General features: G+C 35.0%; 1 protein-coding gene across 7 annotated transcripts; it reads right to left on the bottom strand.

Annotated features, from left to right (window-relative positions):
* Positions 1-317: 317 nt before the first annotated feature.
* Positions 318-26,660, bottom strand: GUF1 (GUF1 homolog, GTPase). Of its 7 annotated transcripts, none has more exons than XM_027544400.1 (17): positions 26,238-26,660; positions 24,006-24,117; positions 23,685-23,833; positions 23,320-23,400; positions 22,375-22,452; positions 20,620-20,703; positions 14,588-14,652; positions 13,660-13,863; positions 12,054-12,193; positions 10,812-10,935; positions 10,329-10,461; positions 9,373-9,516; positions 8,333-8,466; positions 5,639-5,740; positions 4,536-4,655; positions 2,941-2,977; positions 318-2,145 (listed from the first exon to the last, which is right to left on the bottom strand). In XM_027544400.1, the coding sequence occupies exons 1-17, from the start codon at positions 26,643-26,645 to the stop codon at positions 2,008-2,010; spliced, it is 2,253 nt and encodes a 750-aa protein (XP_027400201.1). In that variant the 5' UTR covers positions 26,646-26,660; the 3' UTR covers positions 318-2,007. The 7 variants fall into 7 exon arrangements, with proteins under 7 accessions (XP_027400201.1, XP_027400205.1, XP_027400207.1 ...); XM_027544401.1 differs by having other exon boundaries at positions 2,025-2,145; positions 2,909-2,977; XM_027544404.1 differs by lacking the exon at positions 13,660-13,863 and having other exon boundaries at positions 320-2,145; positions 26,238-26,623.
* Positions 26,661-26,957: the final 297 nt, after the last annotated feature.

Raw genomic sequence — 26,957 nt, 5'->3', positions numbered from 1 at the left:
TGCCTGATGATCTGAGGTAGAGCTGATGTAATAATAGAGAGTGCACAATAAATGAGGGCTTCCCTGGTGGCTCAGTGGTAGAGTCTGCCTGCCAGTGCAAAAGAGACAGATACAGTCCCTGATCTAGGAAGATCAACATGCTGCAGAGCCCAGGTGCCACAACTATTGAGCCTACAATCTAGAGCCCAGGAGCTACAACTACTGAACCCCTGGAGCCTGCATGCTAGAACAAGAGAAACCACTGAAATGAGAGGCCTGCACACTGCAACTAGAGAAAAGCCCATGCAGCAACAAAGACCCAACACAGCCAAAAAAAAAATAATAAATAAAAATAAAACTTTATTAAAAATGTAATGCACTTCAATCATCCAGAAGTCACCCCCCAGCAGTGGAAAAATCTTCCAGGAAACCTGTCACTGGTGCCAAAAAGGTTGGGGACTGCTACTCTGGGGGAATACGCAACTCTAAATCATGTTTTATCAAAGTGGCTGGGGAGAGAAGAGTATGCTAAAAAAAAATCTGAAAAATACTTTTTGTACTACTACTAAAACTGTTTCCTAAAAAGTCAGAGGTTAAAGGGAAAAGAAAAAGTATCAAGCTGTACAAATACTTTTGTTGTTCAGTTGCTCAGTTGTGTCCGACTCTGCGACACAATGGACTGCAGCATGCCAGGCTTCCCTGTCCTTTATTATCTCCCAGAGTTTGCTCAAACTCATGTCCATTGAGTTGATGATGCCATGAAGCCATGTCATCCTGTCCTTCCCAGCATCAAGGTCTTTTACAGTAAGCATACAAGTTAAATAGCAGACACACAGTACATATTATGTGCCAGGTACCAACTTCTAACTTTCCCCTGGCCATAATGGTATGACAGAACATCTAAGAAATTATATTAAAATAATACTCTCATGAGATCTCATAATCCATCTGATCTACCAGAGCTAGAAGAAGATGGTTGACTATGTAACTAGGACTAAGCCACATGTTACTTAACCTCTATTCACAATTTTAAGTAAGTTGCCACTATCTGAATTTATAATTATCTCATAACAACCTTGTATAAAATTTATCACTGACAGTCTTATCCTCATTCAATTCATTCAAAGTAAAGGATAAAAATCAATGGCTAAATTATCTTACTATAATACAACATGCCCTCTTGTTTATTTACTAAGAAGATATGCTTTGAAGTAAGACAGCCATTTACTGACTATGTGACCTTAACTAAGTTATTTAAAGCTTCAGTCAGTCTCAATTAGTTTCAATTATGAAATCTAGACAATAATTATTAGACTGTCATTAATGACAGTTGCTATTAATATGCTATTAATATCAAACATCTATCCCTTTACATAAATGCATTTTAATTGTCAGAATAAGGCAGCTCATATCCTTATTTTTATATATATGTAAACTATCTGGTTTCCAAATAACATTTGTAAAAATTTTATGAAAAACTAGATCACAGGTCTAAATACTATGTTATTTGACTTTAATAACAGATTCATATATATCATCTAAATATATCCATCTAACAAGCTTATTGTGGGATTGGAACGAGATCAAATCTTTAAATATGAGCCCTTTTAGTGTAAAGAATATGCTTGAAAACTAGTAAGAATCACTTAACATTGACTATGTGTCACGTAGTCTTCTGAACATTTTAAACATATTATTTAATACTCACAGCCTATGAAGTAATAGTATAATTCTGATTTTACTAAAGAGTAAATGAAGAAAGGGTAAGTTGGTCAAGGTCACCTTGCCTAGTGAGTGGTAGAACAGAAATGTGAAACCATGCAATATGGTTTCAGAATCTAAGTTCTTATCTACCCATTACTGTCTTTCAAAGAAAAGCCAAGAGGTTATTTAAAATTGAAAACCTTGAAGGTAACAAGCAAATTTTATAATTTTCCTTCTGTTGTGTTCAACATGTTATAATTACTAAGGAAAATTAAAAGATACACAATTTTTAATTTATGAAAATTCCTTATATTTTCCCACCAATTATTTATCAGATTGTGTTTTCAGAACTTTTATAAAAGCATCTTTTGGAACTTCAACATTGCCAACTTTCCTGAGTTTTTTCTTTCCTTCTGCTTGTCTCTTCAAAAGCTTCATTTTTCGGGTAATATCACCACCATACTGAAAAACATTTTAAGAAACTGAAGTCCAAATCACTCCATAGAAAAATAATCCTATAATTAATTAGAGATATCAATACAATTACAACTTTATAGTTATTATCCATGAAGTAGACACTTGGAAAGTTACCTCTAAGACCCTTCCTAGCAGATCCTAAATTTACTATTAGTATCTTCTCAAAGAATGATAAGTGCTTTATTTGTTTTTGAAGGAGATGATTCTCAAGGAACCCCAATACTATATTATGCAAGTCAAGAAAAGCTATCAATCTCCTTACTGATTCAAGGCCTTGAAATTTTGGATTATATAGCTGTAGTCTAATACAGAAACTTGCATAGGCTTAAATGTGTCAGTCCAATGTTAAAGATTTAGAAAAAGCATTTATCATTTAATTCTCATTATAACTGAGTTAAGAATCTTTTTTAACAGAAGAAACAGCAAACTTCGCAAATTAATGTAGGAGAGGTGGATTTCAATTTTAGCTCCCATTATAAGACAGTAATTGTCTTCAGATTCTTCCTTAAAAATCAAAACATCCTGATCATAACTGTTATGAAAACATTCTTAGGTAGTTGCACATAAGGAAATTTTAAAAAATAAGATAGGAAAATACTTAAGAAATGTGAGCAAAATGAATATGCAATCATTAAAGTCAAGCTGACATTTACCTATTTAAAAAGAAAACATAGATGGGATACAAAGTACTATAAAAACCAACAGTGGAAACCCAAGGTATTTATACCCTCTCTGATTTTAAACTTACAAAATAGATAAAGAACACACGTAGATACATACACATTTTGCCAAAACATTTTTCCTATAGGCTTTCACACTGTAAAAGAGAAAATTTTCCTTAAGTACACAATTATACTATTTAAAAGTACTTATTTTCAAAAACAATCCCCCCTTTACTAAAGATAGTAAGATCAGGTTATACTTACGTAAAATTGACAAAAGACAAATCATTAGATAGCTTACATGCTCTTGTATTTCATGTATTTGGAATAAAATAGACAATTCAAAATGAAAATCAACACAGATTTTACTAAGAATTTAAAAAAAGGTTTGTGGATAGTCTCAAAGAGGCCAAAATAAAAACTGGTGTGACCTTGATGGTGAAAATTTATATAAGGGCATTTCTAGTTCAATTTAAAAATACTACTACTTTCAAAAATACTAAAATGGTTATTATCTCACTGCTGCTGCTGCTGCTGCAAAGTCGCTTCAGTCCTGTCTGACTCTGTGCAACCCCATAGACGGCGGCCCACCAGGCTCCCCAGTCCTTGGGATTCTCCAGGCAAGAACACTGGAGTGGGTTGCCATTTCATTTTCCAATGCATGAAAGTGAAAGTGAAGTCACTCAGTCATGTCCGACTCCTAGCGACCCCATGGACTGCAGCCTACCAGGCTCCTCCATCCATGGGATTTTCCAGGCAAGAGTACTGGAGTGGGGTGCTATTGCCTTCTCAATTATCTCACCACTGACTATCAAATGTGCGTCAAGAGTGACTAGGAATATGAAGAACAATATATTTTATAAAACCCATTTCAGGGGGAATGAAATAATTTTAATATAGCCATTCAAGCAGCTATAAACTAATCTATGTCCATAATGTATGTATCTGAGAAATATGGAGGATCAAAACTTTGAAAATAACTCCACTTTTTTTGTATTCCAAATGAAGATATAAAAGTCTTTTTCTTTAAGGTTTTTTCTACCTCAGCACACGTATGTTTGAATGATTATTTGCTATTTTAAATGGCATTTTCCTGAAAGTTCCCTGATTATAAACTCCACTCTGCCTAATCTGAGTACTTAGGAAACACAAAATAACTAACACAAAATAGTATTAGGAAATGAAATTCATTGCAAATACCTGCACACAACTCATCCAAAGACTGCTGCAAACCCCTGAAGCCTAACATGGTATCAGCTTTCCTCCCTTCCCTCTATGCACTGACTAGCTCTAAGGAAGTGATATTAAATGCTTCAAGTAAAAATCAATTCAGTTTTCTCTTTTGGAAGAATATCTCTAAAACCTAATTTTTAATTCCAGTTCCTACTGGTTTATAATCTACTTGAAGAGATAAACCATAAAACTTTACAGAAATTCCTTCACCTGAAAATTGAGTGGGGTCACTGAATGAGTGGAAATAAAATTCCTTAAACCATATACATTAGAGTAATAACTGTAAATAATTATCACCCAAAAGTGTCATATAAGTAATTCAAAGTAACAGTCATCACTTAAATTAGTGGAATTAAGAGATTAACATTTCTATAAGTAGGAATAAAGTTTAGAGCAATGTTAAATTTTTTAATATTCTTTCATTTTTTATGTATATCATTGCTAAAACCAACCAAGGAACAAAAATGAATTTCAACTCACGTTTCTCTTGCAATGATTTTACTTCCAAGGGCAGCTTGAATTGCTATCTCAAACAGCTGCCTAGGAAGAGAATCCTTGAGACGTTCACATATGGCTTTGCCAACAGAGTATGCTTTGTCTCTGAGACAGAAAAAAATGCAGCTATTCATATATCCTAAATAAAAGTAGTTTTCTAGTTAATATGCATAATCAATGTAAAGGTTACTAAGGAGGTACAAGTAGAACTTGTTTATCATGTTGTTGTTTTTTAATAGCTAAATTGTGTCCAACTCTGCGATCCCATGAACTGTAGCCCACCAGGCTCCTCTGTCCATGGAACTTCCCAGGCAAGAATACTGGAGTGGGTTCCCATTTCCTTCTCCAGGGGATCTTCCCAACCCAGGGACTGAACCTACATCTCCTGCATTGGCAGGTGGATTCTTTAATAAACACCACTTAATCTCTGAATCATATGTGACCTCTGACAGCAAAAATAACATGATCTCTTACAGAAAATCTAGAAAAACACAGAGAATAAAAACCATTCTTAATGCCCTTCCCTCACCCACAGAATACCACTGTTAAACATTCTAGAATATTTTTAAACATATATCCATACTTAGTTATTTTTCTGAATACATATTTATGTTTTTTACAGTTTGGATCACAGTGTGATATATTCTACCTTTTTACTTAATAGACATTTTTACATCACTAAATACTGCTCTACAATTATACTTTTAATGGCTTAAAATAATGTTATTATATGGGTGTTCCATAATTTATTTTACCCAACCACTATTTCTTGAAATGGAAATTAAAAAAAAAAACTTTTATTTCTCAATTTAAGTCTACCATAGTTTAGAAAACATTTACTTTGTTTTATATGGTAAAGAAAACATTTCCTTCCATAACACTATCCTTTTTGGCTATTTTAATTCTATTCTCTTGTCAACAGTTTGGTAAGAGAAGCATGGAAAAAGAAGGAAAAACTAGTACATGGAAATTAATTACACCTTTTAATTTTCAAAATGTAGCTGTCAAATAAAAATGAGCAATAATAAATGAAAAAGTAAAAAGAATAGCAACTTTCACATTCTGTAATTAGTTACTATTCAACTTACTTGTGTACAACAGTTACTAGCTCTTCTACAATACTTCCATTCAGTAGAATATCCATTTTTACAAGTTCTGCAGTCTGGTAGCCTGCATCTTCATAATCAAAACTAACAAAGAAAAATATCCAAGTTACAGATAAGCACTATATTTCCCAAGAGATTACATTTTTTTTTCTTTTCAAAATATGTTTTTTCTACCTCTTCTGGTATCACTCCCAAAAAATTTAACTTTCAAACAAATTACATATAAATTTCAGATAAATGGGCCGACCTGATCACAGTAAAGAACAAACTTCCTTATCTTTTTACATTTATGAAATCAGGTACAAAAATCAACATGCTCCACTGAGGAAAGGGGAAAAAAAACTGCTAAACCAGGCTAGGAAAGTACATCATTGAAAGAAATGTCACCTTCCCAATGTTCCTTCCTAGAAGCTGGCTGGCTGTAGACAATGTATATACTAGTGAATGTATATACAGTCTCAGACTCATGAGTTGGGTTTCTGTTAAGTTTTCTATTACAAGTTAAATAAATGCTAGGGCAGTGCTAAGTAGCCATTAATAAATGAGACTTCTGAATTTCATATATGGCTCTTTAGTATAAACCTTCACAGAGCATTTTTGATGATGAGTTAATACATGTACCTAGAACATAAAAAGTGTTAAGAACAGAGCCTACCTAAGCACAATTAACATTTATTAAGTGTCAACTATTTCTAACAATATGGTCAAAGCTTACAGTAATAATCAAAACAGGTTTTACAAAACTAATGTCTGATGAGAAAGAAAATTTCAATTATGCTCTCGTGTCTTTGCAGTTATGTATGAGAAGATGTGTATTCCTACTGCCGTAATTCTAAAACAAACAATGCAAATGTTTAGCTTCGAAAGGTTTTCAACAGGAAGGTCGCAAGGTGACACTAATAGTCTCTAAAACCTGACTACTGCCTAAAGTGTTCCCCAGATCCTTTCTTTTTTCAATAAACATTAATCATATACTACATAAAGGTACCATGTTAAGTACTATGCAAAATTAATCCTGAGATTTCCACTGTGTTTACAGCTTTAAAATTTTCTGTGCTCCCAAATTTTATAATTTCAATTTTTTTAGAATATGAAAAAATATCATGTATTCCTGAACATAAGGACAACTTAATTTTGGAAGTTGGAATTATTTTTAAATAGTTCAAAATAAGCCATGTTCTCTCAATGTGAAAGTTGTTTCCCAGCTAAAAGATTTTAAGACCACTTAACTCAGAAAGTGGTACCCAAATGCAAGCTAGAATTCAAAGACTGTTGTTAACTGTTATAAACACTTAGTAATTATCCTTTTAATTATAGTAACTTTAACAATATGCTGCCTAGATTCATTTTAAATTACATCGCTACTTATTCACTCAAGGTCTTGTCTGAAAGAAGACATAAAAAAAAAATTGGGTGACCAATTAGAAAAAATAACTTTGTATCATGAGTTATGCTGACTCGCTTCACTGAAAAGCTCATTTCACAAAGTAAACGTCCAGGTCACTGCAGCATATTCTTCAAAATGCTGGGATTTTTCTTTGAATTATAATTTTAAGTATGCATGCACATTCATGTATGCATGTGTTTTACCAGATGTGAACATTCACTTTTCTGTCAACTTCCCCATTATATATTTCCTTTATATCCTAGTATATGCTATCCAGTAATGTAAGATTGAAAAGCAGAGACATTACTTTGCCAACAAAGGTCCGTCTAGTCAGGGCTACAGTTTTTCCAGTGGTCATGTATAGATGTGAGAGTTGGACTGAAGAAAGTCCAAAGAGTTGGACTGAAGAAAGCTGAGCGCCAAAGAATTGATGCTTTTGAACTGTGGTGTTAGAGAAGACTCTTGAGAGTCCCTTGGACTGCAAGGAGATCCAGCCAGTCCATTCTGAAGGAGATCAGCCCTGGGATTTCTTTGGAAGGAATGATGCTAAAGCTGAAACTCCAGTACTTTGACCATCTCATGCGAAGAGTTGACTCATTGGAAAAGACTCTGATGCTGGGAGGGATTGGGGGCAGGAGGAGAAGGGGACGACAGAGGATGAGATGGCTGGATGGCATCACTGACTCGATGGACGTGAGTCTGGGTGAACTCTGGGAGTTGGTGATGGACAGGGAGGCCTGGTGTGCTGTGATTCATGGGGTCACAAAGAGTTGGACACGACTGAGTGACTGAACTGAACTGAATGTAAGATTTTAGGACAGTAAGGGCATCTAGTTATTTGCCCTAACAAAAAACACCCCCACAATGCTACACTCTTCCTTTAACAGGCTATGCCTCCATGTACTTTTATGGGATAAGATAATGGGTTTCATGATGCAGACTACTTAGTCCTAGGAAGACCAAGTTATTGAAGTGTTCACAAATATAGGGACACACCTAGCATTTCTCTAAACAAGTACTTCTATTTTCCAAATGTACACAGATACTCCTAGGATTACTTAACATTCAAATACATTTTAAAAGTGCCACTTAGGTCACAGTAGCTTTTTCAAATAACATGCAATTTTTAATCAACTTACAAGAGAGTACATCTCTTCTTATGAAGAGGGCACTAAAATTTCTGTCACTAGATCACCAAGATTAAGTAAGTGGAATATCAGTAAACACCTGCTGGTCAATACTTAAAAAAAAAACTGTCCAGATATTTGAGTTTCCCATTAAATTTTTACCTAGCATATCCTGAAGACAGAGATTTCAAAGAATCATAAAAATCCACCACAATTTCATTCAAAGGGAAGAGATATTTAAGCATTACTCTATTTTGATCAATATACATCATATTCTTCTGAACTGCTCTTCGAGCCTGAAAAGGGAAGGAAAAAATGGCTTGAATAATTCACATAATGATTTATTTAATAAATATAGACAGATGTCAATTATCAACTTTTAAGAGTGGGCAAAATGAAGGAATCTTTAATGGTCCAGTAAAAACAGCTGACAAATATTTATAATACAGGGAGAATCATTTTGTATTTCAATTATAATATACTTCCTATCAAAACTTTAATCTTTTGTTTTTAATCAAATAAGTCTCTTTTTTAATTATACAATATTTCACTTAAGAATAAATCAAATTAGCTACAGGTGGAGTCAAGTTCTGATTTCTTATTTTACAAATAAAAGAAATTTAGATCCAGAGAAATTAAGCAACTAAAGTTACATATTTTTTGGTACAAGACAATAAAAATTCAAGTTCACTAGTCATCACTTGAGAGTTCTTTCCAATACGTGTCAGAATATTTTAAATATATACTTTCTGATGACTATGATTATATCAAATTTGTGGATTAAATTGTTTATTACAATGTGTCAAGAACTAAAGCAAAATGAGGAATACCTTTCAATCAAAGGTCTCTAAAGTATTGTAATTATCTTTCAAATAATACCCAATTTCAAATAGTCAAAAAAGGTGAAAGGAAACTATATTTTTAGCTACTCAAGATGAAAAAAAGCATCAAATTTCTTTGCTTTAAGCTAAAATATAAATTCAAGATCATCAAAAATTCTGGCTCTGTTTTCTTATTTAAAAGTCAAAATACAGTAATTATATGTATGTATATCTAAACAGATAAATATATAAAGATCTTTATGAAAATTTCTTTTGTTCGACAGGCTCCATAGAGACAGAAACCATTCAAAACCTAAGCTGGGTACCACTGTTTGAGAGGACTAAAATGTACTTTTATATCAAACTGTATTACATTTATACCTGGCAAAGCATCATTATTTTCCCAGTATATTCATCTGGTGTGATAATGGTGCCCAAAACAACTGGCTCCAAATATTCTGTTACTTTTGACTTATCAGGGAACTGTGCAGGATTGATGATTGTAATCTCCTTTTCTCTGTATTCCTAAAAAATAAGAAAAGTCATCAATAGTTAAAAAGAAATCTTAGTAGTTACCATGTTTTTAAATTTTCTACCAACATAGGTTAGAATTTTTGTTATTGAATGTGTTGGAATTAATAAAAAACAAAAGAATTCCTAAAGGTTAGAATATTATTTTAACACACTTTAGATTAAAAAGAGAAAAACTCTCTAAAATAATATTTAATAACAATTATTAATATATTCTGATTATTGATATTTACTAAAATCATTTTATACACCACTTAGAATATGATATAAGAATACATTTCAATCTGTCCCATGTATGTCACTGTAATTAGTTTCCTAACTTAATTTTGTTGGAAAATATTTACAGATGCCAAAGTTAATATTTGTTTAAAACAAATATATTGTAACTTAGATTGAATACAATATTGTTTCTACTGTTAACCTGAAATCTAAAATTTCCCGCAACCATATAGGAAAGAATGCTTTACTAATCATAAGATGAATTACTTATGCCCAAAATCACACTCTTATTTTTTGTGCTGAATTTAGAACAGTATTTTCAGAACTAATTCTACTTTTTACTCTTAGTAACAGACTAGTATTGATAATGTGGAGATTTCATCAGGTTAAGAAAAATATGCATCATTAGTTCTGAAGAAACTTGTCCATCATAAGATAATTCAACTTTTATTACTACTAATCAAGAAATATTTAGTTTTAATAGCTAGTCAGCTACTGGTATACTAAAATGTTTCTCATATTCTACATATACATACACACACATACATTTATTTAGTTTTCTTATGTATGCTAGCTCACAACAGTACCTTTATCAATTTTGCTGATGAAAGAACAGCCTTATATGGAACAGTAGGGGTTGTCAAAATAACAGAAGCATTATATTCTTGTTCTAGTCGCTGGTTGAAAACTTCCATGTGCAAAAGTCCAAGAAATCCTAACCTGAGGGAGAAAAAGCCAGACTCCAAAATGTTTATGTCCCATGGGCTCTATTTTCTTTGATTTGATATTACTATTTTGTGGGGGAGGGGTGGAATCAAAAGTCATTCAATCAATTCACATAATTAAAACCTAGCATAAATTCATTAAATAAAATAAAATCTTCCATTGGGATTCTATTTAAAGTAGCTATAAAACTGATCCATACAATAAGCATCCACAGTGAGAAACAGACATGTTTTAGTTCATTTTACACTAATATGAACTGATCTTCAGAAATGGTCAAGACCAGTAAGCCATTTAAACTTTATTTTTCAATAAAAATGGAATCCTACAACATAATTGAATCTCACCTCCAGCCAGCACCTAGAGCAAGGCTACTATCCCGATGAACCACCACACTGGAATCATTTAGTGTCAGTTTTTCTATAGCACTCTTCAGGTTATTATATTCAGATTGGTCTACAGGGTACATTCCTGGGGACACAATGATTTCTAATTATTACATGTGACACTCTGCCCAGAAAACCTAATATGCATTGCTGCAAAGTTCAAAATTAATCAGTTAGCTTTTAAATTACTTTCTGTATTTGACTGACCAAAATATTGGTTTGCTAAGAAAACTATGACCATTAAATTAAATTGGCTTCAAAGTATTTTGCAAGTTTCATAAACTTTGAATTTACCACTAGATTCATATTCAAAGTGATGTTTTTGCATTTGCAAATAGTATAGGGAAAACAAAAAAGAACAATGGGAATTACACCTATCAAGAAAATACATCATCTTTATTTTAAGAAACAAAAGTGCAAGATATCCCACAACCACAAAGAAAAATCCCATTAGCAGATAAATAACAGGAAGAAATAAAAACAAAAACTGATTCATCCGTTTCTCTTTCACATCAAACCCAAGTCCTCACCACTTAAGTCCTTCAAACTCTAAATGACTGACTGACTTTGTCTTAATAGGGGCATTAATATTAATTACAAATTAATATTTGTAATTCCCAATGAGATACAAAAGGGAGAAAACAATGACTGGATACCCAGCACAGAGTAATCTGATAACCTTCAATCAGGTCTTCCTTTTTCAAATGTCTGTAATATCACACAGAAGTAACAGGTTCTGGAGTTATATATACATGAGGTGACACTCTTCTCTGCTATGTCGACACTAGTACAATAGTACAGTATTAAAGAAAGGCCAGCTAAAGGGAAGGCATTCAGTAAATGTCCACTGATAATTAGTAATGAAAACACCCTATGTAGAAAGAGTATTTCAAATATAATGACCTACTCCCTAGTGAAACAAGAAGGAAATGCATATTACTGTGCTCCTCTAATTTATCAGAGGGCTTGTTTCAAGAGGCTATTTTTTTAAGAAGTCCTTAAATTTAGGAGGAAATGATCTCCCATATAAAGTTGTATCATCCATATATAATTAACTGGTATATAAATATCATACAAAAATTTTTTTTAAACAGTAGCTGTTATTTAAACAGGAATTGATTATTTAAAGTGAGTATTCCTAATAATTATTATTTCAGCTTAGAATAAATTGGCCCTTATCCTTTGAATATGTGAGCTCCTCACCTGCAAATACCATTGGCTTCGCTGATTTAAACCCAGGCAAGGGTTCCACTGGCTGTTTATGTAAATATAATGTATCTCCTATTTGTGCTTCAGTGACATCTTTCATCCCAGCAATCAGATAGCCCACCTGTCCTGCATATCTAAATAAAATTATTACATGGAAATATTTACTATTTTAATGTTTCATGTGCATACTCACAATTAGCTCTACTTCTCCAAGAAATGATTGTACTTTCCAAACAAAACCTCACCAGGCTGAAACTAGATGCTGCATTCTAGTTAATTCTCTAATTCTCAGCTCTAAGAACTGTCAGCAAAAGAACATTCCAAGTCTTACAATCCATGACCGAGGACCTCTGCAACACAAGCCTAGGGACCTTCTTCATGACTGCCCATCTCTGCATATAAAACAATAGTGAAACTGATAGACACAGAAACATAAAACACTCCTTGTGATATTTAGTAGTGAATTATATTACAAATGTCCTTTAAAAAAGGAAGAAAAAGCAAAAACAATGTTTTTAACCTAGCAAATAAAAATGTGAACTCTCTACAAATCTGATACCTATTTGATGTGCCTCTTGCAGGAAAACAGCAAATCCAAAGATTTCAGAGTTTTAGCTTTATTTTTTTTTTAAAGCAAATTTCCTATATGATAATTTCCATTTAGGATGAAATACAAAAATCGTACTGAAGATGCAATAATGATGAATATATATGACAGAATATAGACAGACTTTGTATAGCACAGGGAATTATAGCTATTATCTGTAATAACTTTTTATGATGTATTATCTATAAAAATACTGAATCACAATGCTGTATACCTGAATTAATGTGATACTGTAATGATTGACTATACTTAAGTAAATAAGAATACAAACTTTAGAAATAGTTGAGTAAAATTACAATAAACCTTATGACTTTCAATTACATAAAAAATGACAAAATAGTGGTAGTTTTAGACATACAGCATTAAGCTATAAAGTGAGACCTGCTTCAATCTTAAATTTGACAAATGAGGAAATAAAGACCTTAGAAAACTATGTGCCCAAGGTAATCAATGTTATTAGTATCTAGAGTACTGATGGAATAGGCACTCAATAAATATTTTATAAGTGAACTCAGAACTCAGTTTTATAATAATGTACACTACTATGCTAATCTCATGTCATAATTCTAATCAAAGTTTTACCATGAATTCCGCACTAAACAAAATAATTACCGAATTTTCTTCACTATTCTATGCTGAAAATCTAACTACAAAAAATTTAAATATCAAAGATTGATACCAAGTATGAATATGTATGAGAGAACTCTCTCTTTCACTGTCAAATCAAATACATCAATGTTGGACCCAGTCGCAACTAGAAAATAAAATCAGTTATGGCCAAAAAGAATTAAAAACACATCAAATTCCTACTGTCCCTCACCCATGAGATTCTGAAAGAGCATTCACTACATAGCTGCATTAAACAATCAAGTTTTGTTTTTTGTTTTTTTCCTAAGTTACCAAATTAGGAACATCCTGAGCACACCAAATTAAGAAAATCAGCAACAGAAACACATACCAAGTGTCTTTTAATTACTAATGCAGATTACTTACAGTTTATGAGTTGGCTGCTCATTAGGATTCAGAACTCCTACTTCATTAACTTCATATGTCTTTTGAGTGTGTGCAGATACAATTTTATCTCCTTTCGAAACCACTCCATCAAATAATGCTACATTGGCAATCACACCCCTATACTGGTCAAAGGTGGAGTCAAATACCAAAGCTCTCAGGGGATTTCTGCAATGGGCTTTAGGACTATTAAAAATAAGTAAAGAACAAATACTAATAATTTAAAATTAAATAATAAAATCTTAACAAAATGCCTAATTCAAATATTACGCTTAATTTACTCTAATACTTGAGAAAGATTAACTGACAGCACAAATAAAAGGACCTTTCTGTAAGGTATAATGCCTATATTTATATTCATTTTAATTCACCCTTGAGTTTTAAATACATTTTGTTAGTGTTAGTTGCTCATTTATGTCCAACTCTGCAACCCCATGGACTATAGCTCATCAGGCTCCTCTGTCCATTGAATTCTCCAGGCAAGAATGCTGGAGTGGGTAGCCATTTCCTTCTCCTGGGGATCTTCCTGACCCAGGGATGGAAGCTAGGTCTCCTGCACTGCAGCAGATTCTTTACCATCTGAGCCACCAGGAAAACCCTAAATACATTTTAAGTAACCATTTTTAAACTATTTATGAAATGGATGAAATATATTTGTTCAGGATTAAAACAAAAACAATAATTACCAATGTATTCAAGTCTGTTACAATAATTAAGAGATCCTTATTATCTTTTTTTTTCTATCTGTATTTGCCTTCTATGTGTTACTAGATATAAATTAAAAATGTATTCTCACTGACCACGAAGAGTATATTTGTCATAACAAGTAAATTAAAATAACAGATCAAACTGATGGACTTTTACTATTAAAGATAAACAAATAGTATACAAAGAGCAGCAGAATACTTACAAGGGTATCCTTTTGATGACTGCATCAAGAACACTTTCCACATTCGTTCCAAGTTTAGCAGAAATCTGAAAATACGTATATGAAACAAACACTTAGGACTTTACTTTTCTATCCTGTGACTGAGCATATGATTAGAAAAAAGAAACAACTCGAAAAGTCATCAATTTGCTTGAAAAGCTTGGTAAAAGGAAGCACACACCATATTATCTATTGACAACTGCCCTTCCATTACAGTTAGGTGATTCTCTAGATTATGGTTAGATGATTCTCTGATTTCTCTACAAAAGCATTCTGATTGTGGTACTGAAAGAGCACTGGACTAAGAGTTCAAAATATCTGGGTTATAATTATGACTCTACGAGTAATACATGACTTTAGCCAATACATGTTTTCTTCAAGCTTCAAGTTCTTCATCGACAAATAAAGTGATTATTCATATTTTACATAAACCTCAAGGCTGCTGTGTGAATAAACAATATATGTGGATGGCATACAGCTAAGGCTAACTGTAAGGTATAGTACCACTACTGTTCTTACACTGAAAAGGCAGCCAAAACACTCAAAACATGCTCATCTGACTCACCTTTGCCATTACCAATAATTGAACTATCTTTGAAATCTTTATTCAAACTCAGTTCCCTGAATTCTTCCTCTTGCCCTTCAAAGTCCCTCTAGATCAGAGTTTCTCAACACAGCACTAAGGATACTCTGACCTGGATAACTCTGTTTGGAGGGGCTGTTCTATGTGCTCACTGCAAGATGCATAACAGTATCCATGGATTCTCATCCGCTCACAAGATGCCAGTAGCACCTATTCCCCAGTGTGACAACAAAAAAGGTCTTCAGACATTGCCAAATGTTTCCTGAGAGGCAAAAAACTACTTCCTAATAAGAATGATGCTTTAGACTCTGCTGCTACTGCTAAGTCACTTCAGTCGTGTCCCACTCTGTGTGACCCCACAGATGGCAGCCCACTAGGCTCCCCCATCCCTGGGATTTTCCAGGCAAGAACACTGGAGTGGGTTGCCATTTCCTTCTCCAGTGTATGAAAGTGAAAAGTGAAAGTGAAGTCGCTCAGTCATGTCCGACTCTTAGCAACCCCATGGACTGCAGTCTACCAGGCTCCTCCGTCCATGGGATTTTCCAGGCAAGAGTACTGGAGTGGTACAACAATCCTTTAAGATCACATTTTCTAATTTATTGAATGGACTTTTTTTTCATTATCTATTTAGCCCCCTGCCTCTTTTCCCAGCTGAGACCCCAAGAGCCCACTATTTGTACTCATTCCATTCAACTACTTTCTATTCTCTATCATAAGCCCTTGGTATTAATAAAACCTTAACTGCAACTACATCCGACTATTTGCCTTTTCTATGCTTATAATCAGAGCAGCTCAACATTACTAGAGAACAGTCAAGTAACTGGTTTGGTTGGTTTCTGTAAGTTCATGACACCGATCTCAATATGCAGTTAAGACTTGCTGGCTGTCCAAGGACACATCCTTTACTAAATTCACATTAACACTAACTAAGATAATTCACACCACCTTCCTTTTCAATCTACACACTTTCCCTGTGGCCAATTCACTCTCATTTGATAACGTTGCCTCTTACTTCATTCAAGGAAATAGAAGACATCAAAAACTCCTTTATTCAAATATACAAATCCATCTGCACTATATCCACAACCTCTTTGCCTTCTCTCCTGCTACAATTTGTTTTCCCACCTCTCTGAAAACTCAATCCTCACACCCTCATCTTCTGAATCCTCTCTAATCCTTCTCAAATTCTTATTCATAACACTCTACAAATTGAGAATAATGTAGAATGGTTTCTAGGATCTCTTTTCTACTTACATTTTCTCCCTAGGAAATGGCATCCATTCCCATGGCATCAATGCCACATACACGCTATGACTTAAACATCTCTGACTCAGCCCTCTCCACAAATGCCAGAATTGTGTAGATTTATGTAATATCCTACTTGGATGTCTATTAGACATTTCAAACACACTATGTGTACTTGGATGTCTATTAGACATTTCAAACACACTATGTGCAAAACAGAGCTTTTAATTTTCCCACTATCTGTTCCTCCCCAAGTCCTCTCTGCATTAACAGATTACCAGTATTCAACCAGTTGCTCAAACCCAAACTCATCATGATTCTTTATTTCACATCCTTACACATATAAGAATGCCTTCCTCAATGATCAGTGCAAGAAAATAGAGGAAAACAATAGAATGGGAAAGACTGGAGATGTCTTTAAGAAAACAAGAGATATCAAGGGAACGTTTCATACAAAGATGGGCTCAATAAAGGACAGAATGGTATGGATCTAACAGAAGCAGAAGATTAAAAAGAGGTGGCAAGAACACACAGAATTGTACAAAAAAGATCTTCACGACCCAGATAATCATGATGGTGCAATCACTCACCTAGAGCCAGACATCCTGGAATGTGAAGTCAAGTGGGCCTGAGGAAGCATCACTACAAACAAAGCTAGTGGAGGTGATGGAATTCCAGTTGAGCCATTTCAAATCCTGAAAGATGATGCTTGAAAGTGCTGCACTCAATATGCCAGCAAATTTGGAAAACTCAGCAGTGGCCACAGGACTGGAAAAGGTCAGTTTTCATTCCAATCCCAAAGAAAGGCAATGCCAAAGAATGTTCATACTACCACACAATTGCACTCATCTCACACGCTAATAAAGTAACGCTCAAAATTTTCCAAGCCAGGCTTCAACAGTACGTGAATCATGAAGCTAGATTTAGAAAAGGTAGAGGAACCAGAAATCAAACTGTCAACATCCGCTGGATCATCAAAAAAGCAAGAGAGTTCCAGAAAAATATCTGCTTTTGCTTTATTGACTATGCCAAAGCCTTTGACTGTGTGGATCGCAATAAAAAGTGGGAAATTCTGAAATAGATGGGAATACCAGACCACCTGGCCTGCCTCTTGAGAAGTCTGTATGCAGGTCAGGAAGCAATAGTTAGAACTGGACATGGAACAACAGACTGGTTCTAAATAGGAAAAGGAGTATGTCAAGGCTATATATTGTCATCCTGCTTACTTAACTTATATGCAGAGTACATCATGAGAAACGCTGGGCTGGAGGAAGCACAAGCTGGAATCAAGATTGCCAGGAGAAGTATCAATAACCTCAGTTATGCAAATGACACCACCCTTATGGCAGAAAGTGAAGAAGAACTAAAGAGCCTCTTGATGAAAGTGAGAGAGGAGAGTGAAAAAGTTGGCTTAAAGCTCAACATTCAGAAAACTAAGATTATGGTATATGGTCCCATCACTTAATGGTAAATAGATGGGGAAACACTGGAAACAGTGGCAGACTTTATTTTTGGGGCTCCAAAATCACTGCAGATGGTGACTGCAGCCATGAAATTAAAAGACACATGCTCCTTGGAAGGAAAGTTATGACCAACCTAGACAGCATATTAAAAAGCAGACATTAATTACTTTGCCAACAAAGGTCTGTCTAGTCAAGGCTATGGTTTTTCCAGTGGTCATGTATGGGTGTGAGAGTTGAAATATAAAGAAAGCTGAGCCCCAAAGAATCGATGCTTTTGAACTGTGGTGTTGGAGAAAACTCTTGAGAGTCCCTTGGACTGCAAGGAGATCCAACCAGTCCATCCTAAAACAGATCAGTCCTGACTGTTCATTGGAAGGACTGATGTTGAAGCTGAAACTCTAATACTGTGGCCTCCTGATGCAAAGAATTGACTCACTGGGAAAAGACCCTGATGCTGGGAAGGATTGAAGGCAGGAGGAGAAGGGGACGACAGACGATGAGATGGTTGGATGGCGTCACCAACTCAATGAACATGAGTTTGGGTAAACTCTGGGAGTTGGTGAAGAACGTGGAGGCCTGGTGTGCTGCAGTCCATGGGGTCCCATAGAGTCAGACAGAAGTGAACGACTGACATGAACACATAACACACCAGCAAAATCTACCATGTCCACAAAACACACATCAAATTTGGCCACTTATTAAAATATCTGCATCACATACTTAGCAACCACCATTTTGCCCCTGGACTACTACTGCAAACTGGTTTCCGTGTATCTTTTCTTACCCTTTTCTAATCCATTCTCTGAATGATCAGTTTTCCTCTCTTGCTTTATAATCCTTTCATTATCTTAAAGTTTTCAAACTCTTTAGCACAGCAAGAATCCCAGAATAACTTGACCCCTGCCTTTCCCTACAAAGCCATCTCATCTAACTTGCCTTCTTTCTGTTCCTTAAACATGTCAAACCTTCCCAAACATTCCAAGCCTTTACACTTGCTCTTTGCTCTTTCGGAAATTATTTCTCCCCATTCTTTTTTTCTTCAAGTCTCAGTTCATCAGAGAAAAATTCCCTAAGTTACTCTGCATCATAGCTCTTCTCTAAGAAAAAGACTTTTTTTCATTGTTAGGTATGGTAATTCTACCTGGAACAATACACTCTGTTGAATGTTCCTTGAAAACATTGGTCTCACTCACTAATTACTATACTTCCTTCTTTTTTTATTTAATGAGTGCCTCCCCAAGTAGAATATAAAAACAACGAGACAGATGTCTTGCCTGTACTGTTCACTGCTGCATCCCTAGCTGGCACACCAAATTAAGTGTATGAATGAATTTTCAGCTAAATATACTTTAACATAATTCCAGTCATGATACCATAATTTCAGGACTGCCTTACAATGAGGTCCCTCTTCATAATAAAAAACATTAAATTCTATGTATGTATCCAAGGAAAAATAACTATTGCTTTTTCCAAGTTGTATATAATCAACCAATGTGTTAAAGTTTAAAAAATAAGCAAAAAATCCACTTCATCAGCTGATACTTGCTTTTTTAAAAATTAAACAAGTTTGAAAATAAAAGCTAAACATTATTACTCTGATATACTTACTACACAAGCATGTAGAATAGCACAGTTTAGCTAGGGCTATTTAACAATCACTGCAGATGGTGACTGCAGCCATGAAATTAAAAGATGCTTGCTCCTTGGAAGAAAAGCTATGACCAACCTAGACAGCATATTAAAAAGCAGAGACGTTACTTTGCCAACAAAGGTCCGTCTAGTCAAAGCTATGGCTTTTCCAGTAGTCAAGTATGTATGTGAGAGTTGAACTATAAAGAAAGCTGAGCGCCAAAGAATTGATATTTTGAACTGTAGTGTTAGAGAAGACTCTTGGGAGTCCCTTGAACTGCAAGGAAATCATACCAGTCAATCTTAAAGGAAAGCAGTACTGAATATTCACTGGAAGGACTGATGCTGAAGCTGAAACTCCAATACTTTGGCCACATGATACGAAGAACTGACTCATTGGAAAAGACCCTTATGCTGGGAAAGATTGAAGGCAGGAGGACAAGGGGACGAGAGAGGATAAGATGGCCGGATGGCATCACTGACTCAATGGATGTGAGCTGGAGCAAGCTCTGGGAGTTGGTGATGGACAGGGAAGGCTGGTGTGCTGCAGTCCGTGGGGTTGCAGAGTTGGACACGACTGAGTGTCTGAGCTGAACTGATTTAACACTCAACTATCATTTAAAAGGTAAATTTAAAAATCTTAATTTAAAATATTATCAACTTTGATTTACATTAAATATAGTTCTAAGAATGATATCTACAATGCCTTGAAATTAGTCTGACCCTACTCTTCAAGGAGAACATTTACATAGAGGCAAAATGGCATATAAGAAATAATATAACAAAGAGTTACAAAAGACCTACATTTTAGTCCTGGCACATTAGCTAACTAGATTTATAATCGTAAAGTGATAAAATCTTTCAGTTTTCGTCCTTTCAACTGTATCATGAGAAATTTCTATCTGTCCTAACCATGTGGTAAGGATTTTTGGTAAAGATCAAATGAAATATCAGTAAAAAGAACTTTGTAAAACTGTAATATTATAATTACACAATATAATAATGATGTGCTATCAAATACTATGAAATTTTACTTAAGCCAATTACCTGAGATTTTGGAAAGTAAAATCAAGTCTTCTAAAAAAAAAATTTACCTTAATACATTCGTCACCTGGAATATCAAACACCTTTTCAATTTGTTTTTCAACCCTTTCAGGATCAGCATTCTTCAGATCTATCTTAAAAGAAAAAAATCACCATGTCTTAATATAATGAAATTAAAATGTATTACATATTAATATTTGGAGATAGATGCATACTTGCTTTTGAACTAACTGACCCCTTAACAATTTTATTTTCAAAAGTATTAAGAGAAAAATAATGACAAAAAAGTAATAAAATTTTAATGCTCATGACCACTGAAATTAGAAGGCAGACAGCAAAGCAAGTAAGAAATTGAGGTCATTAGCTACTCAGAGTCAAAGAGATCAATAACAACATCATGTACACTGATTTTATGTGTTATATATAACTTATAACAACAAACTGTCTTTCTTTGCTTCCTTTAAACCTATCTTCAATATCAAAAAATAAAACTGAATGCAATGCAAATTTTTAATTAAGATTCTTGATTTATTAATTTTAAAATATAAAAGTTAAGCTTTATCAACACTGTTCTCAGTTTAGCACTTAACTGTTAAGCGTCCTGTGTTACACTGTTTCATCCTACTTCATAATGTCCTTTTCTTTTCCTCTACAGTTTAGTTTAACAGACTATTTGGCCTGTCCTGCCCTTCCCTACAGAAACAGCCCCCCATCGCTCCATGTAATTCAGGGAGACTATCTTCTCAATTACATGCCAGGGTAGAGGAGTTTGAGTTGAACTTTTATCGTATGCAATTCAAAGAAATCCCAGTATACAACTGACCTGGAATAACAAGGAGTTTCAACTGCATGGGTCCACTTACATGCAGATTTTTTTCAATAAATATGTAAAACTACACTTGTAGAATACCAGGTGCAAGACTTGTATTGAGGTGGATAGCTTATCCCTAACAAAGGCATAAGTGATATTTAACATAAAATTAATAATGTATTGGCTTTCTGTTTTATAACTTTGCTTTCAAAGAATTACATTACCGTACAGTATGACTCTCATAATTAGAGAAACTGCATATCAGCCTATAATTACAAATAAACATTTTTTACTGTAACAATGTTTCCAATACTGTTATGAATATGACTATAATATTGTACGCTATAAAAACTTTAATGAATCTTTCCTTAGTGTATACACTAGGTTACCATGAAGCAATCACATAATGTCATAGCATAAAGCAATATTTCTGCTTCATTGTTATCAATGCATCAATCATTTACCTGTAAATAAATATGAAGTTCCTTTTCACGTTATCTTTTAATTGTTGACGTTTAGTGTCAGTAATACATATAACATCTATGGTGTTTTGTCATCACATAAGACAATACTGATGTAAGTACCGAGAGATGATTCACCTTATAAAAGATGATGTAAACTCAGGGTATTGATAAACAGAGTACTGTAAATGTATTTTCTCCTCTTTATGATTTGATTAGCATTTTCTCTTATTGTAAGAACACTATATACAATACATATAATATACAAAGTATGTGTTAACAGACTGTTTAAGTTATTGGTAAGATTGTAGTCAATAAGAGGATATTAGTAGTTAACTGTGTGAAATCAAAAGTTACATGCAGATTTTTGACTGCACAGGGGTTTTGCATCCTTAACCTCCATGATGTTCAATAGTCAATTCCATTTAATAAATACCTGAAGATTCTCATATAAAAAGTAGTACAAGTGATACTCATACAGTAAATTTACCCTTAGAAAGTAAAATAATAGCACTGTTGCGCTAACAAATTACCTTGTTTATAACTGGAATTATTGATAGCTGTGCTTCAAAGGCAAGAAAGAAGTTCGCTACCGTTTGGGCTTGAATACCCTATAAAGAAAAGCAGACAAGAAGAAGACACAAGACACTAAGATAATCATTCTATTATCCATCACAAAAGCTGAAATTCAAGACCATTCCACACATCTTCATCAAAAGCAAAGGTACAAGGCAAACTATGGTATCTATACTTCCATGCATCTGGATCATTCCCTGTGAAAATTCCTTTCAGTTCTAGAAACATTTTTTAGAGGGTACTGTGTTAAGCTTTGGGAACAAAGCAGTAATACATGGATCCTTAAGGACCTTGAAGCCTCCTAAAGAACTATGAGACATATTTTATAAAGCCAAGTATATGGATGTTAAGGTAGAGATTGACTGTCCTTGACAGGATTAGGGAGGATTTAACACAACAAAAAAATCTTTGGGTTTTGAATGAAAAGTCCATGAAAATTGAAGTATGTCAAAAGCTTACTATAAATAGTATATCATGGCTCTTATACTTTCATCTCAGTATGTTTTCATGATTATGTTCACAACAGAGAACTTGGTAATATTATTGACATGTTTCTTTAAATGTAGCACTTCTCAAATTATTACCTTAAAAACACCCAAAATGACATCAAAGATAGACTTTCTAGTTCTGCTAAAAACTGACATCACAGATTAAGAAGTGCTTAAAACTTTTGAACGATTCCTCTGATCAGCTTAAAAATTTTAAAGGATGAATTAGTCAATTTCACAGGCCATTTTAGTGTAGTAAAACTTAAAATTAACAGGACCAAAACATAATTTTGGTTAAATAATAAAATAATTCTTACTTTCTTCAAACACAAAAATTCTATTTCCAAACATCTTAAGAAAAATCTTGGAACAACGAAATAGCATATCACATCATATAAAATTAAATGTACCTACCTCATTTGCATCAACCACAAGTAAAACACCTTGGCAAGCAGAGAGTGACCTGGATACTTCATAACTAAAATCAACATGACCCTGAGAAACAAAAAATATTAAAACCTCTAAATGTTAAGAGTTTAAATGTTTCTTACAGAGAGGCATTTTGGCAAATCTACTGACTCCACTGAATAAAAAGTAATTAAGCTTCTTTTTAGCCTGTTTTTGTGAAATAATTTCACTAATCTAAGAACACAGAGGGGGAAAAAAAACCAAAGTGAAGTGTTTAATGTTCAATTTAAAAACTGAAAAAAAGGATTTGTTTGCACTATTAATACAAAGCTGACTTTAACAACAGAGACAAAATTGATATTAAAACTTACCGGTGTATCGATAAGATTTAAAAGGTACTGCTTTCCTTCATAGTTATAGAAGAGAGATGCTGTCTGTGCTTTAACAGTGATTCCTCTTTCTCGTTCCACTTGCAATTTATCAAGAACTTGTTTATTATTTTTTGTTTTATCAATTGCCCCTAAAAATAGAAATGTGTATTGATATTTCTATAAGCTTTTAAAAACAGACAATACTGCATATAAACTTAAAACCAAAATTTAAAAAAAAAAACATAGTCAAAGTATGCTAGTAAAAGTAACTATCAACCACTCATTGCCATTAATTAGGTGCAGACTATAAAATGAAAATACCTGTTAGTTCCAGGAGCCTGTCTGCTAAAGTACTTTTGCCATGATCCACATGTGCAATGATACTGAAATTTCTAGTGTTTTCAACAGGAAAACAAGACATATCAATTTTTTCCTAGAAAAGGGGAGGAAAATATTACATTTATGAGTATAAATTGTCTACAATATAAAACAAGTACACTAAATAATACTTTTAGTCTTCCTAAAACAACTTTATTTAAAGCATTCATACTGTTTGTATTATTTCTCTGACAGTAAAGAGATGTATGGTTAAAGTCATATTACAAGCAATGGATAACAACTGCTGCTGCTGCTGCTAAGTCGCTTCAGTCGTGTCCAACTCTGTGAGACCCCACAGACGGCAGCTCACCAGGCTCCCCCGTCCCTGGGATTCTCCAGGCAAGAACACTGGAGTGGGTTGCCATTTCCTTCTCCAATGCATGAAAGTGAAAAGTGAAAGTGAAGTCGCTCAGTCCTGTCTGACTTTCTCGGCCCCATGGACTGCAGCCTACCAGGCTCCTCCATCCATGGGATTTTCCAGGCAAGAGTACTGGAGTGGGGTGCCATCGCCTTCTCCATGGATAACAACAGGGCCCATCAAATACATTAGTTTCACTGACAAAGGCTATATGACCATATACAGACCATATGGCTAAATAAAAGTCCCTTATAATATTTTCACCATTTCAAAGGCCGATGAGGAGCTGAATGTATTTTCACAAATGGAGAACACAAGATACCTAGAACTCCTCTACAGCCTTAGAGCACCTGGTCTAACAAAATTTCTTGAAATAAACAAAGCTACAGAGAAGCTGAAAGAAAAAAAAATCTTTTTTTTTGCCCCCATCACATATTTAATCAACAGAGTCAGGTCTACTTAAAAATTTGTGCTAATAGAGCCTTCAAAAGTTTAATTTAGATGACTTTATTACTTAACAACAACTTCTCTGGAGAGAGAAGGGGAAAAAATTATATTATCAGGAAAAAAAGGCTCACTTTTCACTTAAATCTTTAAAATACTTTAAAATTTTAATTTGTGATTTTCAGTTGCACATAGAATATGTCATTTTTTTGGACCCAGAACGTTTCATTTTTCCAATCAAATTTATATCTCATAATGAGCAAAAAAAAAAAAAAAAAAAGTGAAACTACGAAATACAAAATTTTCATGAAGTTGTTTCCTTTTTTTTTTTCCCAGTAAGCGCTTCAATACAAGTGCAACTATACCTGAAAGATATTCTGCAAAAATCTAAACCTGAATTGTCTGCCCTGTGATTTTTCCATCCACTGCACCGTTTTTAGTCTTACAATTGCAACATAAATCCATTCTACAGGCATTTTAGAAAAGAGTAAAACTGAATAATTACAGTCTTTTTCTTTCTCCAGTTACTCATAACTTTCATTCAAGTACTTTATTTTACTGCCTAAACTGTTTCTCTTCACAGTTACAACGAAGTATAGTTTTAGGGTCGCTGAAGCTTCCCAGGTGGCGCCAGTGGTAAAGAATCCTGCCAGTGTAAGAGACACAAGAAACGCGGTTTCCATGCCTTGTTCAGCAAGATCCCGTGGAGTAGGAAATGGCAACCTACTCCAGGATTCTTGCCAGGAAAATTCCGTGGACAGAAAAGCTGGCGGGCTACAGTCCGTGGGACCGCAGAGTCCGTCGTGACTGAGGAGCAAAAAGCCCCACCTCCTCCAACCACAGGGACAGAATGAGCACGCGTCTGCTCTAGCTGAGTTAAGACGAAATAATAAAGAGAAGTTAAGGCATACCCAGCACTTCTTAGATTCTCGGTATTGAACTAAAAGTTCTATGCCTCACTTCGCGCAAGTCTGACAGCCACTCAACGTTTTTTTTTTTTATAAGCATCTCATTCAACAAATGAAGAAAGAAAGGTCAGGTAACTTGCCTAGGTCACGTGGCTAAAAAGTCGCAAGAAAATGGAACTAGTAGCTTCCTCGATACGCTTTTAAAACTAAATACAGAGAACAATCCCTCGCATAAACAAAGATCCTGATATTACCAATGAGGAAAGGGAGGACACGACTTGTCCAAGGTCACACTGCTGAGCACTGGAGTCCGAAAGCGAAGCGCACCCCCGCGCTCCGAGCCCTGTCTCCCTCACAACAGTGCAACCTGCATTCACTAGTCAGTACTAAGAAGCCCTCACAAATTCACCAGGAACACCCTCCCTAGGCTTAAAACGTGAATGACAAGAGACTCAAGGCGGTCACCTTGCGGTCTGCAGAGCTGTAGCACCGGTCCGGAGCCCTGGACTCGGCTGCAGTCCCCCGGGCCGGCGCGAGGTGAGGCCAGAGTAGCCCCTTACGCGCCGCCTCGGTGACCCAGGCCGCGAGCGCGCGTCCGCGCCACCAACCCTGACCTGCAAGCGTCCACATTCCCCTGCGCAACCGAGGCGTCAGGAGAAGGTCCCGGGACGCAATGGCGCCATCACCCCAGGCTCCGTTTTCTTCAAAACTGCCCCTCGCTAAGAGCTGGCGGACAAGATTCAAACACACTTCGGCCACCCGCGGAAAACACGTGAGGAGGCAACACTCCACATCTAGCTGCTGGGACCAGACAACCGAGAACAGCGCCGCTCGCCGACGTTTGCACGACGCATTACGTCGTGACGTCTGCATACGTCAGCGCGAAGCTGAAAGGAAGTCGCGTGAGCGAAGGTTTAGCGCAGTGCTAGTTGTTCTGTTACCAGAAGGTTGCTTTTTAACCAACTGCCAGATGGCAAAATACTAGAGTAATTTTTTAAATTACTGCTGTGTTCTCCATGTTGCCTGCAACATCGCTAATATTGAAGTTCATCTGAATGGAAACGGGCAGTAAAATTGATAGCAATAAGAATAAATATCCTAGGGCTTCCCTGGTGGCTCATTGGAGAAGAATCTGCCTGCTAATGCATGGGAGGCGTGTTCCATCGCTGTGTTGGGAAGCTTCCC

Source organism: Bos indicus x Bos taurus, chromosome 6 (assembly GCF_003369695.1).
Source record: "Bos indicus x Bos taurus breed Angus x Brahman F1 hybrid chromosome 6, Bos_hybrid_MaternalHap_v2.0, whole genome shotgun sequence".
NCBI lineage: Eukaryota > Metazoa > Chordata > Mammalia > Artiodactyla > Bovidae > Bos > Bos indicus x Bos taurus.
The sequence above is the reverse complement of the archived record's forward strand: the minus strand, read 5'-3'. Positions and strand labels throughout refer to the sequence as shown.

Coding starts and splice junctions, on each gene's coding strand:
- GUF1 (XM_027544400.1), bottom strand. CDS start 26,645: ATGCAGACGTCACGACGTAATGCGTCGTGCAAACGTCGGCGAGCGGCG. Junction 20,704..22,374: donor TAATTCCAGTTATAAACAAG/GTAATTTGTTAG, acceptor TTTTCTTTTAAG/ATAGATCTGAAGAATGCTGA. Junction 2,146..2,940: donor AAAATGTTTTGGCAAAATGT/GTATGTATCTAC, acceptor AATGTTTTTCAG/TATGGTGGTGATATTACCCG.